Below are 19,622 nucleotides of genomic sequence, written 5' to 3' on the forward strand. Positions count from 1 at the left end.
CAAAGGATGACTGTTGACTTTCAAAAGCGGTGTTCATTTTACCAACGCAGGAGGAACGAAGATGTCAACGATGACGACTGATGATCATTTGTGACCACAATGGTTGATGATGAATGATTGGCGATGATTACGATGGCGTTAAAGACGAAGATAAACTTTTTTTTTTAATACAACTATCCACATAATGATGTCGGTTGTTTTTCTCTCCCAAAGTTACAATCCCGATATATCGTGTTGTTTATTTGCTACTTACCACGAGTCCAAAAATAATCACAAGGCCCGACATTCACCCAATATTACCCGCCGGCAGTTACGCCGCTGCGCACGCGTTTTCACATCGCCGTCAAGAATAATAAAATAATAATTGACAGTCATGAGCCGCATTCCATCTGCAGATTCCAATGCGTGCCGTGTACGAAAAGCAGGAAACAAACAGAAGCTGCGGGGTAAACGGCCAGAACTAGGGGGTCAATGCCAAGAGGTGAGCTTTCAAGACAGACTTAAATATAGCGAACGATTCCTGATTGTCATATTTAGCAAAGACAAAGCGTGACAACATTTGCGGAGCTGCACTGCCAAAAAGCCCGATCACCCCAGGAAATTAACAAAGGGGGGCGAAGATGAATTTTCTACGAGGTGGACAGGAATGGCACGTCACAAGAGAGATCACGAAGAGGTTGGCCCGTCTCAGAGGAGCCGTGTGCGTGTGTAATTAAAGGAGATTTAGTGGAGGAAAAATGCATCCCTAGCTCAGTGCTGGTAGATTAAATATTTTTCCTCCCTCGCAATAGATCCTAGCAGCGGGAGTTTTCTGATAAGGCCCCTTTCTCTGTGTCAAAATAGAACGTAAGCCTGCACAAATAATAGTTTCTTTCTTGTAACGCTTATTCACCCCGGAAAGCCTCGCCGAGTCTCAGCGGGGTCAGCTATTACGGCCTGCATGCCCGGCCGCCTTTTGTCTCCCGAGTGGCAATGTTTACACATCGTACTACGTACTCATTTGAGGCTTAGCCCACCTACGGGAGAACCAGGACCAGTAGAGATAATCATCACTGGTGTTGTCCACGAGCAGGACTCCAACCCGGTTTGCCGGGTTCGTAGCGCAGCGTGCTAACCGCTGCTGCACAACTGCTCACCACAACAAACACGCACACACATTCTGAAACCCACATTGTAATACACACACGAAGACAGACACACACACACACAGTGCACACATACACGCACAGGCATCCGCGCACTATGACACTCGAACACACGCACGCTCACACGCACACAAACTGGCACCAGCGCGACCCAAACCGCGCGCCATCGTGTGCAGTCACTCAACGGCCTGCTCATAAAAACCGCTCGTGCCCACGCAAACCCCCCCAGTGCCGCCCCCCCCCACCCCGCCACTCCCCATCGCGCCAGGCATCTGGGAGATGAAAGAGCGCGTGGTGATTCTGCATGCATCCCCAGTGCAGACAGGTGCCCCGCCATCCAATAAAATCGGAATTACGTGGCGGACACATCACTCCGCGGGGCAGCAACTAAACTCCCGCTCGCAGCAGCGACACCGCCGCCCTTCTCCCGAACCGCAACTCGACGCCACGTGCGCAGCCAATCGGCGGCGAGCCCCGCGCACCTCTATTCGTACGAGCGTCCACTGCTGGATAAAATCGCGTTCAAACCGATGAATCGTTTACGTGGATCGTGCGCTGAGATGGAGCTTTGTTTCTACGTCGGGGAAATCCCTGGGAACCTCCCACACAAAGAGCCGCTCAAGGAAGACATCAGACAAATGTGCCAAGCGGTACACGTACAGCCATTTTTGTCAATCCACTGCTGGATGAAGGCCACACCTCCACCCCCCAAATGCCGTGCGGGTCGTGGGGATTGCTGAACCATACGGCGCTACGCTGGTCAGCAATGGCGGAGAGCACAGACGTGGAGTAGCTCAGGAGTACAGTACAACGAAGGATTCTGCCGCACAACTGGCCGATGCTGCTGACCGTCGCATATCGCAGCCCCGCAGAGCAGCCTGTGACAACCGGGCGTGCACGGTGGTCGCTCACCCAAGAAGCACCGAAGGTGTCATACGGGGCCCTCCGTAATTCCACCGATTACAGGCCCAGTTTGTGGGGTGGGGGGGCTGGGGCTTTCTTTCACGCGAGAGCCGGCGGGGGGGGGGGGGGGGGGGGGCGACGGTGGCGCAGCGCCGCACCTGGTGGCTGACTTGGGTGCCGCGCGCCTGCACGGTGGCGAGGCGCTCGTAGTAGCGCGAGATGGGGTTGTCGTGCTCCATGCCCTTCTTGGCGCAGCGCTGCCTGTAGATCTCGAGCAGGGAGAGCGACGAGGGGTTGTCCTCGACGAGCCGCATCTGCGGGGACACCGCCACCACGCGTGGCACTGCCGGGAGGGGCCGCACACGGCCGCGGTGGGGGGAGAGGTGGGGAGGAAATGGAGAGGTTGGTTGGGGGGGGGAAAGAAGATACCGGGATATCAACATCGATCGTCATCATCCATTGACAACGACAACACCAAGGAAATGCAAACGCGCACAAACGAGACGGTGACAAAGACCCCCCATACAGCCTTCAACAGACTGTTGGGGCAAGCGCTGTTAGCGAGCAGCACCTATCAGAGGTCGCAAACGGGTTTTGATTCCTTACCCGTACCCGGCCGCACCAGGGTCGCAAACGGGTACCCGTACCCGATACCCGGCCGGGTACGGGTAGCCGGGTATCGGGTAGGGTACGGGTATCGGGTACCGGATAACGACCTCTGGGATGAAGCCATGTTGCAGGCGCGGGTGGGTTGATTCTAGGAACTTGAATTGTGAGAAGAGACAAGACGTTGGGAAATGAGTGACAAATGGTGACTCACCAGTGACTCACGGCCTACCCGTACCCGTACCCGTACCCGGCCGCACCAGGGTCGAAAACCCTACCCGGGTATCGGGTAGGGTATGGGTATCGGGTACCCGATTGCGACCTCTGGCACCTATAAAGACCGACACGGCACACGAGGCGGTGGTCAGCACCACACGCGGCCACCTTTCTCTTCCTCGCGGTGATGTTCACTACACACTGCAGCAGGTACTCGTGAAAAGCCAAAGTGACCGCGGGGAGGCCCAGGGCCAGTTCAGATGTTTGAAACCGATGTTGGCCGTGAGCGGGAATCCAACTCGAGTAAGTAGGGGTTTGTGTAGCGCCGTGCGGTGAATGAGTCCATCACTCCCCACAAACAAGCCGCCAAAAGTTTGATTTAAAGCTTTCGTGACTGCAGGGATTCATCTTCTTGGTTCTTTCGGTAAAGTCACGTAGAAACGTCGTGATAATTATTTTATTATTTTTATTTGTATTATTTTATTATTTCCCTTCTACGTGACTTTACCGAAAGAACCAAGAAGATGAAGCCGCCAAAAGTTCCGTGGCTGGCGTTGCCGTGTCGAGCAGGTGGCAAAAGCCTCATCGTAGTTTCCCACAATTCACAGCGTGGCAGGACGCCACGCAAAGTAATGCCATCGCTGCCCCGAGATTCGGTGAAGAGACCCGGTAAACAAAGGCGTTCATTCATAGTCATGATCCCGAATCGTAACGGCCAATCAGAATCACAGGAAGGGAGAGAGGATGTGAAACGTTATACGCGTAATATTGATCCTCTCCCCCCCCACAAATTCCCTCCTCCTCCGCCGCTGCGACTGCTGTTGCTCGTTAAACATGTCGAATGACTGATGCAAATCAGGCGAATGAGTGGAAATGAGTGAATAAACCAAATGAAATGATTATTGAGTGAATAAAAAGAGTTAATTGGGGTGTGAATTAAGAATAAAAGACATGACTGAGCGGAAAGACCACGGTATAAACGAATGCACGAGTGGAAAAACAAGCTAAACGAATTAAGGGGTGAATTAAAATGAATTAAACTGTTCATGAAATAAGCGGTTAGGTGGCATAAGGAACATACGAGTGAACGGTTGAGTGGCTAAACAAAACAAATGAACGGTCGAACCAATTAACCTATTAAGACACCTGTGAAAAATAGCCTCATAGCTCACTGGATTCCTCCAGTATGCACAAATATTCTGAATCTGATTCTGAAGTGCCGTGGCACACAGCGGGTGCGCTTCGTTTGCCCTCTCACTTGTGCTCCTCCAGGCATGGACGAAAATTTACCTCGCGAACAAACTCGCGAAAGAGTGCAAAGGTCAACGGAACACGCTGTGGGGCCCTTGCGAACACGCTGGTGAACACAAACAAGCTGGTGAACACACACACGCTGGCCCCCTGGTGAACACGCTGGTGAACACACATACGCTGGCGCCCTGTCAAACACGCTGGTGAACACACACACACACGCTGGCCCCCTGGTGAACACACTGGGGCCCTGGCAAACACGCTGGTGAACACACACACGCTGGCGCCTTGGCAAACACGCCGGTGAACACACACACACTGGTCCCCTGGCGAACACGTTGGCCCCCTGGTGAACACGTTGGCCCCCTGGTGAACACGCACGCTGGGGCCCTGGCTAACATGCTGGTGAACACACACACATTGGCGCCCTGGTGATGGCAAGCGCCCCTTGCCCGTCCATCTCTCTTGCGCTTTCCCAAGGCACGGGTGAGATCAAGTAAAGGAGCAAATGAGCAATCGAACGCGCCAATCACTGAAATGAAGAAACTTGCGAAAGATCGCAGACGCGAACGGTCAGGCGAGCGAACGGGACCGCCCTCGCGGTACCGGTAAAGATCGAGGCGCGCCTCCTAGGGCATCTCCCCGTAGTACTCCGGGCACGGGCGGGTAAGCATAAGACGACGCACCAACAGATGAGTAAAACAAAGGAACCATCGCATTATCGAAACGAGTGAATCTGCGAAAGGGAGGGGGGGGGGGGCGGGGCGGACGGCAACGCGCCGGCGGCGTTCTGTACCGGTGAACAGCAGGTGCCTCTTGGCGGTCTCCTTGCGTTTCTCGAGGCACGGGTTGAGGAGCCGCAGCAGCTGCAGGACCCTCTCCTCGCGCCGCGACTCGGTGAGGCAGGCGTCGTTCATCACCAGGTAGGGGTAGAGGCGGCCGTTGTGGCCGCGGATGTAGAGGCGCCGCGCCGCCGTGTTGTGCTTCTGCACGATCTCCACCCGCGGCATGAACCTGCGCACAAGAGACGACAGCGGGCGGGGGCTGAGTGAGCGGAGCCGTCGGCCGCTGCGGGGGCATCGTCAGCGGTGATGTCCGTCGTCGTCATTACCGCTAATCGTCAACGTCGTGATCGCCGCCGCGTGGACTAAGTAACGTGGAAGCACCGCTAGGTTTACATATCCGCACCACCTTCAACAACCATTACGAGTATCGTCACTACCACGACCACCGCTCCGACCAGGATCATCGCCATCATGACCATCTTCATCATCATCACCACCACCTGCCACCACGACTACCATCATTGTGAATCATCACTAACAATGATCGTCATCATCCCCACCAACTACCATTCATCATTATAAGCACTACCACACCAAGAATGCCAAACAATTATTTCAGTCACCATCATCATCGACACTATCCATTCTATCTACTTTCATCGGTACCATTCACCTTTACAGCACCAACGCTATCACCATCATGAACAGAACATCTACACTATTTACACCACCACCGCCAGGATTGACCTTTGGAGCAAACGTTGTAAGCACCACGCCGGGTCACCTTCGTCTCCCAAGTGGGAATGTTTACATATGGCACCGGGTACTCATGTTAGGCTGAGTCGACCTAGGCCAGGCCCAGGACCGGTTCAGATAATCGTCGCTGGTGTTGGCCATAAGCGGGAATCGAACTCGGGTCGCCGGGATCGTAGCGCAGCGTGCTAACTGCTACACTACCGCTCCCCGCACACACACACACATTGTCAACAAAAACTGACATTCACCACTAAGTAGCGGTGACGTGACCACGGTGCCTGTGCCAGGCCAGGTGCACTTAAAAGCCAAGTGAAGTGCCGAACGCCTGCTGGCAGGAGGTCAAAGGACAGACCCAGGTGCCATGGGTTGACTGACTGAGATGCACACGAACACACACACCGAGACACAACAGCGAGGGCAGACCTGGCGATCTTGATGTAGTAGTGCGTCGGCTTGGGAAGGAGGCACTCTCCTGGGATCTCCACCTCGGCCGTCTGAGCCGAGAAGTTGCTCAGGAAGCGGCACTTCTCCTCGATGAGGAAGAACTTGGGTAGCAGCTTTGTCCTGGCCTCCAGCACCTTGATCCACTTCTTCAGCTTGGAGATGAGGTTGTGCAGTTTCGTGGAGCCGGGCACATTAAAGTCAAAGTCTGTCAAGGGCCGGGGAAGACCACAGCAGGACGCAGGCGAACGGATGAATGGTTAAGCAGTACGGCAAGTCATCGTTTGTAACGCGCTAGGAGATGCGTTCCTAAAAAGTGCCGAGTTAAGCTAAAAACGTGTAAATTTCCCCATAAATAATAGAACGGTAAAGTTTGGCCAGATACGATGCACTACCACGCACACGCAGTAAGATGGCGGGACAAATAACTGAGGATACGTCGTCGCGTCGTTCCATCGTTCCGCGAACCGTATCACTCGGCTCAGCTGTGCGGCTGAACACAGTAGTTCATCGTCGACTGGTGAGAAAACGCGTTGCGACGGCGCGCTTTCCACATTGCGTGAAAAGTGTTCCCTAATGGAAGAACGGCGTGATAGCGACAATGCACGGTGTGAACACCGCGCGCGAAAAGCGAGGACTTACCGTTAAGTTACATGACTAAAGCCTCCTTCCCACATGTATCTTTTTTACACAATCTGTCAGCCAGCCATACGGCCTTCTGGAAGACTCTCGTATCAGCAGCGATTTCTTCAAAACGAGCCAAATCTGGACCGTTTTCATCATTCAGTGGCTCATCAGCAGTTGAGTCAGGTTTGCCCTAAAACCAACGCTGGTGAAATGGGCGATGTTTATTGGCAAGAAAAGCCGTTGGCAGAAATGTCACCAAACATATATTTGTTTTGTTTCCAGGGCGGCGCTATTGACGAACGCGTTGAGGTTTTGTTACTCGCGCTCGTGCTCCGCTTGCCACTAATAAGGTCTTCTATTATTTTTGGTCGGGTAACTATAAACGGAACACTATATTTTGCAGAACAAGAGCCAATACAATGTATTTTCCGCTCCCCGTTTTAAAGTCAAAAGGTTCCGTCGTACCTGACCGTGTTTTATTTTAATCTCTCTCTCTCTCTGTCCCAAAACACGCTGTGAAATCATACAGCAGAGGCAGTTCTTCAATAGCGTGGGCTGTCCCATTTGCACTTTGTCTAAAATCCACGGGGAATGATTCTATTCAATATAGGTCACGTTTAATGAGGCGCTTTCTCCCACCCTGGAAGCTATCTAAAAGCTCGAGGGGGGGGGGGGTAGTTGGGGAGGGGGGTGGAGGGGGCACCGGAGGGGGGGGGGTTAACAGCGGGGGGGGGGGGGCTGGGAGGGCGGAAGGGCTGTGTGCAATGTGCCGCTACTTTGTAAAAATAAATAAATATCACGATCTCATTTTTATCATTTCTTTCACCCCTTAGAAGAAGTAAAGAAATCAACCCAGGCTTGGTATTTCCCTCTGCTGGGTAATTAATTGGCAGCAGATGAAAGAACGCCACATGGTAAGATGGCGGGCGTCGATGTTCTGACGAGCGCTCCGCTCGGTTTCTGCTCGTGCTGCCGCATCGCACATTGGTCTCGAGGCCGAATGTTATTCTTTTCCTTAACAAGACAAGGCCCGTGCTTTCAACGTGTTCGCTGGAACTCATTTGCACGGAGAGCCGTTCTCTCGCGACGGCTACAGACGGGGCCGAGAGAAATGGAGACGCGTGGATGACACCGAACTATTTTAATTACCGGGTAAAGCCCGTTGAGCCATGAACTCTTCGTATAATACAGGTTTTTTTGGGATAAATCGCGTAAAACCCGCCACCACCCGACACAGCCAATAAGCAAGGCTTGTCACGTAAACAGAACGTGGCAAATTCGTTACTAGTACAGCACACCGATGTGTTGGGGAGCAAAGCCACAACATTTACAACCTGAGTACGACGTTTCGGCAGTAATTACAACTAGCTTCATCAGGCGACACATTTATATATTTACGCGATCTAACCCAAATAACCTATGGGTGATATTGGTTGCGAAAGCTTACATATTAAACTATGAACTATATTTCAAAGGTCATCTGGCCACACATGCATGTGTGTTGAACTTCTTTCGCACCTAATGGGATGCTCATCGAAGTGGCTTACATCGTCATTATCGTAGCAGCCAAATAATCTAAATGCACATCAATTCAAAAAGTGGAGGCCGTCAAACGCGGAGGAACACATAGAAACATCCACGTGACCACCACCACCACGGGGAGAGAGAAAGCACGCAAACTCCAGATATATAACAGGCATCGCCAGGGTCCAGGATCAAACCCACGACCACCGCGGTGCCCATAACTAGGTGACTGTTCACATGCCGAGGTAAAAACTGGTCACCAGAATTTTTTGTTCCATAATTCTCGCAACAAAAAAGTCTCATCGGGCCCCATGGTGCCAAGTACAGTCTCCAATTCTTATTATCCCCTCTAAATCTCTCTCTGGCCTTTATGATACATCTATATATACTATGAACAAGTGCCATCGCCCGAAACATAACCTATTGTATACTTTTTCTTTGAAGGCCAAACGCAGCATTTTTGATAAATGCGACGAGATAAATTGTGCGACCTTTGCCAACGCAGCGGCGGCCTTGAATATATTTGGGACAACTAAATCGGCCCGCACGATCCTAAGAGATGACAATGGCTCAGGGAGGCGGCCTTCAGCCAGCAGTGAATTGATCATGGGCCAATGAAAATAAGAATGATGAAATAACCGTCCAAACGGATTCTTGGTTCTTTCGGTAAAGTCATGTAGAAGGGAAATAATAAAATAATAAAAATAAAACATAATAAAATACTATTCTCACGACGTTTCGGCCACAACGCAAGCAGCCGTCCTCAAGTGAAGAACAGGTCTGTCGGAAAGACAGCGTCTGACGGCTGCTTGTGTTTTGGCCGAAACGTCGTGAGGATTGTATTTTATTAAGTTTTATTTTTATTATTTTATTATTTCCCTTCTACGTGACTTTACCGAAAGAACCAAGAAGATGAATCCCTGCAGTCACGAAAGCTTCAAATCGAAATTTAACCGTCCAAACGGTTTCCTTTCCCTCTGTGCCTACTTGGGCCCATCACAACGGTGGTGGTGGTGGTAGTGGGAGAAAGATTCATTGCCACAATTTCCTTTTTGCTGTCGTCAATTGGCGCGCTCGTAAAAACAAGTAAATAAACGCAACGAGAAAATGTGCTAATGTGTCGCACGGGAAACCTCCTGAAAACGTGCCTCGAGACTCAGCCGAGTTCTTTGCTGGAGAATTACACCACTTACACGATCAATATTGAAGACGCAGAATTGATGTAGTAAATTCCAACAAAGACAACAACAACAGTAATTTTAACACAGGCCCCCACCAGGTCACTCCGGCGTACGGTCATCTGCAGGCAAGAGAATGTATCGACTCAAGAGGATCCACTTTCTGCTGCCCCAACAAGCGAGCGCAGCAGGAGAGCTTCTCGGGCCACACACAGAGTGGGAAGAAGCTGCGCGCGGAGCCATGCCGTTGACGAGGGTGGGGGAGGGCGTGCGAGCGAATTGGACTTCTCCACCCGAAGCGTAAAATTAGAAGAGGTGGTATGTAGGCGCAGCCCTGCAGTTGCTGGCGGAAAGGACCTCCGCCGGAGGGAGTTCTAAGCGAGCCGCTCCAGCGGGCATTTTGACGGACTCCACCACGCTGGCAAGAAGACGTTTTTGGAAAAGGTGGCAGTAGTATCCCCCCCTCCCCCTCACTAAGCGGCGGTGAGGTCACCACGGCGCTTGGGACGTGAACTGTCAAAGGCTTGCTTGGCAGGAGGTCACGGGACGGACCCACAGGTGCCATGGGTAATTTTGACAGACTCCACCACGCTGGCAAGAAGACGTTTTTGGAAGAGGTGGCAGTAGTATCCCCCCCCCTCCCCCCCACTAAGCGGCGGTGAGGTCACCACGGCGCTTGGGACGTGAACTGTCAAAGGCTTGCTTGGCAGGAGGTCACGGGACGGACCCACAAGTGCCATGGGTAATTCTAGATTTGAGGTGCCATGGGTTAAACTGAGAAGACTGGTCTGTGCTCCCCACCGTGCCACACACCCTGCAGAGAGGACCTCACTATCGACCAACTGTGGTGAATCGAATTACACTGCTGGGTAGACAGAGGCAGGAAGGATAAATAAACTTGCGTTGTTCTTTCCACTGCCGCGCCGGGAGATGGAACCGGCGACCTCTGAATTGCAAGTCCAGTAACATTGACAGTTCCTAATGTACGAGGTACTCATTTGAGGCTGATTCGACCTAGGGGGAAGCGCAGGATTGATTCAGGCAATCATTACTGGTGTTGGCCATGCCCGGGAATGGAACTCAGGTCGCCAGGTTCGTAGCGCAGCACCCTAACCGCTCCACAAACACATGCACCCATGTACACTTACATACGTACACACAGGCATTGACACACTAACACCTACACACATGCACTTACATAGAATCGAACACCGACATACACACCAACACGTATGTACGTACACAAAGATAAGATCTCACCCCACCCCAGTATGGCCGTAACACTGTTGTGCGAAGCGCTGTTAGCGAGCACCTCGCCGTCGTCATTGTATCTCCTGTGCTGATGTTTACACAGAGCAGCAGCTACGCTTTGCATCTTGCAGGAGGAGACGACTGATGTTAGCAATGACCGGGAATCAAATTCAGGTCGTAGCGCAATTGCACTCACCACAACTACGCCGCTGCTGCCCATACCTACAACACACCTACACAAACACACCCCCGCGCACGCAAGCGCAGACACAAGAACACACACAAACGCACGCGTGCGCACAGGAAGAAAGGCAGGACTCCATTACACGTAACTGAACCCATCTGCGATGGGGCGATAACGGCTTGTGACTCGCGGCGTAATACGTTTGCCCGCCCCCAGAATGGGCCATTCATTCATTCGCTCATTCAACTAAGCCGTCTGCTGGGGTTTTGACCGCGCGACGCTACTACGTCTCTGGTACCGGTGGAGGTGGGGGAGGTGGGGGGGGGGAGGCCCGCTCGGCGTCACGCTCTCGGGCCGCGCAAGAATGCGCGAGCACAATTGTGGTGGCCGTGGCGAGTCCAGCAGGAAACTACAGGGGCCTGGTCAGGCCATCGCAGCACAGCGGCGGGGCGTCAGCTGGCGGGACGAACTGCCACGCGCCAATTGTCTTCTACGCTTAACTATTGCAGACGCTTAAGTTGGAATTGTGCCAAATACACGTATATATATCTCAGTGTTATGTCGGTCAAATTAAAGTCAGTGCACGTATGTCTCGTGTCAGGGTATATATACGCACCTGTAAAGTGCGTTTGTCACACGCTAATCAAAGTGGAGATGGAGCGATGGTCAGGGCTGGAATTTTGCCAAATTGAAAAGAGAGAGAGCGAAAGGAAGAAGAAAGGTTCTGGGTGCGGTCATTGCCGCTTGGCCGAGGTCACCAACTCGGTACGCTTGAGAACTGGGTTCAATCACAGGTGCGTTGCACTGGTTTCAAACCCATGGGCTCAGCAGTGACCAGCTCAATGTTCTGACTATCCGAGCCACGCGGGGCCACATTTGGGCGCAATTGATAAATCTCTGCGTGATCCGCCAACCCTTGCCTCCAAAGGAGTACGCCCCCACGGCCCTCATAAAAGCAATCAAACTGTTAGACAAGCGGCTGCGCCTATGCTCTCTAATTATCCTCTCGTGTTTCATTAGGAGGGCATCTCACTTCACTCCTAAAATTAATCCCTCAAGACCTCTCCGCTGAACCTGAACGCACCACCCCCCTACCACCCCCGAATCAAAGCACGCTCGCTCGTACTTACGCACCCACCCACCCACGCACGCATGCGCGCTACAACGGCAACTGGAGGCACACACAGAGAGAGTGAGTGGGCAGCTACAGCGGAGTGGGTGGGGGGGGGGTAGTAGTAGCGGTACTCACGCTCGCGCACTCCGAGCAAGCGGCAAACGAGACGGGACTGTCCGAGCGGTAAATCCGACGTAGGAACGGTGGCGTCTCGGCACAAGAAAACCACAATCCATTTACCCGCCATTACAACACCCGCGGGGTTCACCTTGTGCAATGCGCATGGCCACCCCGGCGCGCCCGTTAAGCCTTCTGCTGACGGCACGAGGAATTAACGAGCACTCTCCTTTGCTCATCCTCCCTACGCGAGCAAAGCCGAGGACCCTGATTTTCGCGCGTTTTTTTTCTCCTCGGAGAAACGTTCACTCAGCAGCAGCATCAGTGGCATCGCACCCAGCAATGCACAGAAACTTCGAAGCGAGACGCAATACATTTTTATTTATATTCGTAAATTTCTTCCTCGAGTGTGGAACATCTTACGTATGTGCGCGCGAATGCGCACAACTGTCAGCGAAGGAGTTAAAGTGATGTTTGTGTTGCCGGCTTAAAAGCGATTCTGAGTGGACGCTATTGTGTCTGGAGCAAGGGCGGACGGGGCAGCGAATGGATCCAATCGCGGCTCGCGCACTCAGCGTCGGCACGGCGAGGTCACGGCCGCCGCTGGGAAAGCCGGAACAATAGCAGCCCTCTCCCCCCAGGCTCGGAATGAATCGGCAAGCGCGAGGGCACGCGTCGAGAAAGCATCTTTGCACGCGGCTCTTGAGATGGACCATGGGTGGGGTGGGGAGTTTGTTTTGTCCGGAGGTCGTCATCGTCATCAGGAAGCGAAAACAAGATGCCCGGTTTTGTTAGGCGCGACCGGCGTAAAGGCACGAGGTCTCACAACAATGCGTCGTCGTGTTTTTAATCAACTCGGTCGGTGCGAAGGTCATGTTTTGTCCCAGCCATGTGGCTAAGTGAGCGTGGCTTAGCTGAGGAAATGGACGAGCGGACACACGCAGACTAATACGCGATGACATCGGAAGAGTCCCACCCGCCACGCAACTGTCGACTCTTTATAATCGCCTCACTTGCGGTTGTCTTCGAGAACACATCATTATCTGTTTGCCTACAAGTGCAATAATCACCTTGAATCTAAATACATTTTTGATGATTCTGTAATAAAATTTTACGATGAATGCTTTTTAACGGTAACTTGTCCGAGACAAATTCTACCAACGGAAATGTTTTTCTTTCCTTTATATTTATTATCTTTGTACACTGTTACAGGATATGTTTCGGCAAACGCACGCAATTGTTTTTTTGGCCCGATTTCTATTTTGCTTAGTTGATGCACTTAAGGTTAACGTCATTTTGCTGTTGTCAATTCGGTTGGCCCAGGTCCCCTCCCGCAAATGGGCCTCATCCCCGGTTGCTTCGTGCGTTCTCTGCTGGTCAAACTAAATAAAGACTAATAATAGGGGTTTTCCCCTTTTTTCTGGCAACAAAACTGAAACCTTTTGCGTTGAATCATGTTTACATTAACCACAATACTTGCAGTCAGAATGCAAACAAAAAACAACACTGATCATTTATGCATTGTCCTTGAAACTGATTGGTCTAGACCAGAGACAGCTTTCCTTAGAGCCGAGTCTCAAAACGGTGTTTGACCAGATGACGCCAAAAGGCGCAGTTCAAAGACAACGCACTACCAGAGTAATGAGGACTCAGGGTGAGCATCTACATCATGAGGCTTCCTTTGCCAGTACCAAAATGTAATAATAAGGTTTTTCCCCTTTTTTCTGGCAACAAACTGAAACCTTTTGCAAGTAATCATGTTTACATTAACCACAATCTTCTTGGTTCTTTCGGTAAAGTCACATAGAAGGGAAGTAATAAAATAATACAAAATAAAACATAATAAAACAATTCTCACGACGTTTCGGCCACAACGCAAGCAGCCGTCCTCAGGCGAAGAATGAGACATTATCAAGCTAGGAGCTTATATAGGTGTAGCGAGGAGGAGCGCCTTAACAAAAGAATGTGCATATGAAGAGGAATTTAGCATACCAATGGGCAATGCGTAGGAGGTGGGCGGAGGGGTTTCAAAGTCCCATTATGCCCATGCATTATGCAGGATCAACAGCACCACGGGGGGGCGCAAGGAACAGCGTTAATAAAGGAAAGGAATGTTAATGATATGTAGCTGCATTTACCAAACAACCATGTAGAAAACCAAAGTAAAAAACTACATAAAAAACTAAAATATAAACTGATACTTACTATACTCTACAATAAGCTGAGTTACTAACAACAAATAATAAATTACAATTCTACGTCGTAAGAAGTATATAATATACTTCCATCTAAACTTTATTCTCTTAGCATATACAGTACTATATACTGCCATAGATAAACCCAACATTAAATTATATACTGTATTGCTGTAAACCACCCTATACTTTATACATTTTAATATAACACTATGTATTATTCAACTCACCCTAATGTGTATCGAAATGGTTTATTACGTCCTTCCAATGATTGCTAAGCCTGAATCCATCTTCTCGGTTAAAATTGTCTCTGTGTTTGTATATGTGGATCGCCTCATGAACGAATCTCTCATGATAGCCAGATGGCTTGCAGAGAACCTCCGTCTTGGAGAAGTCAATGTCATGTGAGCCCACTGAGTTGTAACAGTGGTCTGCCACGGCTGAGGAGTTTGTCCTACCGTGTTTTAGATCAGCTTTATGTTCACGAATGCGGTCTGAGACGTGTCGTTTGGTTTCCCCAATGTAACTGCTACCACAGAGGCAACTTAGTTTGTAGACGCCAGGGTACTGTATGTCTGGAATCACATCTCAGACCGCATTCGTGAACATAAAGCTGATTTAAAACACGGTAGGACAAACTCCTCAGCCGTGGCAGACCACTGTTACAACTCAGTGGGCTCACATGACATTGACTTCTCCAAGACGGAGGTTCTCTGAAAGCCATCTGGCTATCATGAGAGATTCGTTCATGAGGCGATCCACATATACAAACACAGAGACAATTTTAACCGAGAAGATGGATTCAGGCTTAGCAATCATTGGAAGGACGTAATAAACCATTTCGATACACATTAGGGTGAGTTGAATAATACATAGTGTTATATTAAAATGTATAAAGTATAGGGTGGTTTACAGCAATACAGTATATAATTTAATGTTGGGTTTATCTATGGCAGTATATAGTACTGTATATGCTAAGAGAATAAAGTTTAGATGGAAGTATATTATATACTTCTTACGACGTAGAATTGTAATTTATTATTTGTTGTTAGTAACTCAGCTTATTGTAGAGTATAGTAAGTATCAGTTTATATTTTAGTTTTTTATGTAGTTTTTTACTTTGGTTTTCTACATGGTTGTTTGGTAAATGCAGCTACATATCATTAACATTCCTTTCCTTTATTAACGCTGTTCCTTGCGCCCCCCCGTGGTGCTGTTGATCCTGCATAATGCATGGGCATAATGGGACTTTGAAACCCCTCCGCCCACCTCCTACGCATTGCCCATTGGTATGCTAAATTCCTCTTCATATGCACATTCTTTTGTTAAGGCGCTCCTCCTCGCTACACCTATATAAGCTCCTAGCTTGATAATGTCTCATTCTTCGCCTGAGGACGGCTGCTTGCGTTGTGGCCGAAACGTCGTGAGAATTGTTTTATTATGTTTATTTTTATTATTCTATTACTTCCCTTCTACGTGACTTTACCGAAAGAACCAAGAAGATGAATCCCTGCAGTCATGAAAGCTTTAAATCGAAAATTAACCACAATACTTGCAGTCAGAATGCAAGCAAAAAACAAGACTGATAATTTATGCATTGTCCTTGAAACCGATTGAAAAGGGGAAAAACCCTATTATTATATTTTGGTACTGGCAAAGGAGGCCTCATGATTGTAGATGCTTACCCCGAGCCCTCATTACTCTGATAGTGCGTTGTCTTTGAATTGTTCGCCTTTTGGCGTCATCTGGTCGAACACCATATGAGACTAGGCTCTAAGGAAAGCTGTCTCTGGTGTGGACCAATCCGTTTCAAGGACAATGCATAAATTATCAGTGTTTGCATTCTTGACTGCAAGTATTGTGGTTAATGTAAAACATGATTCCTTGCAAAAGGTGTCAGTTTTGTTGCCAGAAAAAAAGGGGAAGAACCCTATTATTATCATTTGGTACTGGCAAAGGAGGCCTTCATGATGTAAAATAAAGACTCTCAACTCGATTCGTCTTTTCGTGACGAATGCCCGGGCACAGAGATGCAAGCCAAGCCTCTAACCCGGCATTCTCGAGGCTTCGGCTTGTTGGACCGCACCGATTGATGGCAGCAGAGAAAGAGAGTGCATGAGCCCATCTGTGGGAGGGGGACCTTTAAGTCTTCGTTATGTTATCTCTTCGGATCTGTGTTTTCTCCGGGTAATCCGGTTTCCGCCCACACACAAGACGCAAAACACTCTTTATTTTAAAAAGGAATTGGCCAAACATCCTCTTGATAAAAAGTCAAGAAACTCACTTATTTATGCAGGCTCTCCCTGAACAAATGAGATCGTTGTTATTGTTAGAAATGTTTCAGGTTTCGCACGCTTATCTTCTCAAACTTTTCCTTTCAAGAGATATTTTATTGACAGAGAAAATAAAACCGGTTTGTCGTTACGAACGTATACGCAACCTCTTGGAGGAACATCGGGGTCGTGGCAACACTTTGAGAGGTGAACCACTTGATCTCACATCAAGTGAATTATTTGGCGATGATTGCTGCAGTTTATTTCATTGAAATACTTTTTGATTAACAAAAAAGGGTTTTGTATGTTAACCCAGAAGCTGCTATTGGGGTGACATTAGCAGTTCTCCGGCAAACTGGACAATATTAGTCGCACTACTCCCAAAGATATTATCACATAGATCCCAAACTTAAACCTGGACGTATAACGTAAGCGTATTTGAAACGCGCTAAACGAAAACTGGTGTAACAATGCAAGTGGCAATTTAAAAGACGGGTCGTCAGAAAAACACAATATTTGTATGGCAGGGGGAGGGGGGGCAGAGGAGGGAGGATCCCATTTAATTTAATTCCTCGCACCAAGGGGCCACGCCAACCATGTTACACTGCCACAATCATTATCACCACCACCACAAAGATCACAGTCAAACGAGTGCACAAGCTAGCGATGACACAGGCACACACGTGCGTGCTTGCGTGTGGGTAGGTGTGTACGTGGGTGGGTGCGTGCATAGGTGCGTGCTTGCGTGGATAGGTGTGTGAGTGGGTGAGTGCGTGCAAAGGTGAGTGCTTGCGTGGGTGAGTGCATAAGCGCATGCTTGCATGGTTAGGTGTGTGTGTGGTTGCGTGGGTGCATAGGTGCGTGCGTTGCATGGTGAGGCGTATGTGTAGGCGAGTGCGTGTACAGGTGCATGCTTGCATGGTGAGGTGTGTGTGTGGGTGCGTGCGTTGCGTGGGAGCGCGAGTGCGCGAGAGTGCGCGAGTGCACGAGATCTCTCGCCCGCCACCGTACGTACCGGTCGTGAACTGCCCCTTGAGCTGCTGGAAGACGGGGTCCTGGGCGGTGGCCTGCGCGCGGCGAGCGAGCGACTCGGACGCGGCGCTCGAGAAGATGGTGGAGACGTTGGAGACGTTCTCGAGGCCCACGCCGAAGGTGCTCACCAGCTTCTTGACGAAGTTGAGCGTGTGCGGCGTGATGCGCGCCTCCGTCACTCCGCCGCGCGTCTCGAACGCCACCGAGTAGCACTTGGCCAGGCCCTGCTGCAGCTGCCTGAGCACCTGCGTTTCGGCAAGGACGGTCGCGCGGTTCGTGACGCGTCGGCGACCACCCGCGCCTCCGATTGGCACGGCTGGCTACGTACGGTGCGAAAGAAGTTCAACGTACATACACATACGTGCACAATTCTTGTTTTCTTCTCCTAGCACGTGTAAGTTACACGTCCAGGTTTAAGTTTGTGAGGCATGCGACGGATTCTCGAGTACCGCGACTAAAACTGTCCACTGTATTGATGTAGGTTTTCGCGGCTCGATGTATGAGAAATGCTTTTATAAGCTACTCTCTCCCGATACAGGAGCTGTTAAGAGCTTTTCTAATACTGCCCAGTCCACTGGAGAGCGGGCCTAGTAGAATTATGCCGTTATTTCGCGATGTGATGGATTGTTCAATTTGGGAGTCCGAAGTCACTGCACTGTGGATCTCTTTTTTATTTGTAATAATTTTGTATTACACAAGAGCCCAATACATGGTGCTGCAGTGGTGAGATGTTAACTACCCTGACGCCTGCTGTATATTTGAAGTTTGCATGTCTCTCTACCCGTGGTTGCGTGGATTTTTCTCCGGGCCCTCCGGTTTTTCCCTCCACATTTAGAATGAAAGTGCGTTCAGAGCATTTGGTTGCTGCTATAAATGTCCACACGATGATACGCCCACTTCGTTGAGCTATCATTTGTGACAGCCAGGTTCGCTTCGGAAAAAGAGCTGCATAGCTTAGTGGTGCCTTCGCTGGTAAAATAAAACATTCATTTTTTATAGTTTTAAATATAATGCAAACATTGGGGAGGGGAAACAGAGGCCACTTGCTAGCAATCAACCCGGGGCCAAGTGCCCTCAGGATAGCAACCGGCAAACAGGTGACTGGGTTAACTGCCCCGGTTGACTGAGCAATGATCGGGAACGAAAGTATTTTTAAGGGTGGGGGAGAGGAGGAGAGGTGGGGGGGGGGTGCAGAGAAAATGTACCTAACTGTGGATCATCCTTAATGTTCCACTTATGGAAGAGTTGTTGCGTGACACGACCAGTCCCTTGGTCTGTTTGGGCCACCCATGATTTAGACACGGTTGTCACATTGCAGCGGGACCTGTGGGAACGTTTTGACCCCGTGCCCTGACTGGACATGTGTGAAAAATAACTTTATAGCTCATTGGATTCCTCCAGGAAAAATACATATTCTGATTCTGAGAAGGTCTTTGTCTGACCAGCAGTGAGTGCGCCACAAACAAGATTTGATGCAGCCTTCTACTCAATTGTTTCAGAGGGCTAAAAAAAAAATCTAAATCACTTTGATTGACAAATTATGAAAATATCCATATCCGAAGATGCGAGAAGACGCAACACTGAGAGTGGATTCGAAGTCATTGAAGGGATCCCTAAAAGTATTTGTGACCGTCTATAGGGGCCGTTCTGACACCGAGGGTGAAGGTTCAGTGGCATAGCGATGGGGTGTGCAGGCAGGGGTAAGGGCATCGGGGCCTCAGGCACCGGGCTACGAAGAGTGGAGAGAAGGCACGGGAGGAGGGCGACTTTCAATGCCTATCTCACCAGGGCCCCCACGCGAACCAAGGCTCTGTGCCACGGGTGACGTTCCACTTCGACGGCGCGGGGTTTCCAGCGGAAATGGCTGTCTCACAACAACACGACTAGGATAACTCAGGCGGAATATAATTGGGACCAACGCTAAAAACAAAGAGACTTAATACGATATTCTCACCCACAGCTTGCGTTGCACGTGTGTGCCCAAGAGACGTAATGATCAATCGATCTCCTTCATGGAAACATAA

The 19,622-nt window shown here is 50.0% G+C and overlaps 1 protein-coding gene across 8 annotated transcripts in view; it reads right to left on the reverse strand.

Moving 5' to 3' along the window:
* Positions 1–19,622, reverse strand: part of TRRAP (transformation/transcription domain associated protein) — a 143,069-nt gene that overhangs the window by 24,120 nt on the left and 99,327 nt on the right. For all 8 annotated transcript variants that reach the window (XM_078872757.1, XM_078872760.1, XM_078872759.1 and 5 more), the window contains 4 exons: positions 17,582–17,843; positions 6,086–6,311; positions 4,918–5,135; positions 2,207–2,391 (listed from right to left, as the gene is read on the reverse strand). In XM_078872757.1, the coding sequence (XP_078728883.1) occupies positions 2,207–2,391; positions 4,918–5,135; positions 6,086–6,311; positions 17,582–17,843 (891 nt within the window). The remainder of the gene's footprint in view (positions 1–2,206; positions 2,392–4,917; positions 5,136–6,085; positions 6,312–17,581; positions 17,844–19,622) is intronic.

Source organism: Lampetra fluviatilis, chromosome 35 (genome assembly GCF_964198595.1).
Source record: "Lampetra fluviatilis chromosome 35, kcLamFluv1.1, whole genome shotgun sequence".
NCBI classification, from domain to species: Eukaryota; Metazoa; Chordata; class Hyperoartia; order Petromyzontiformes; family Petromyzontidae; genus Lampetra; species Lampetra fluviatilis.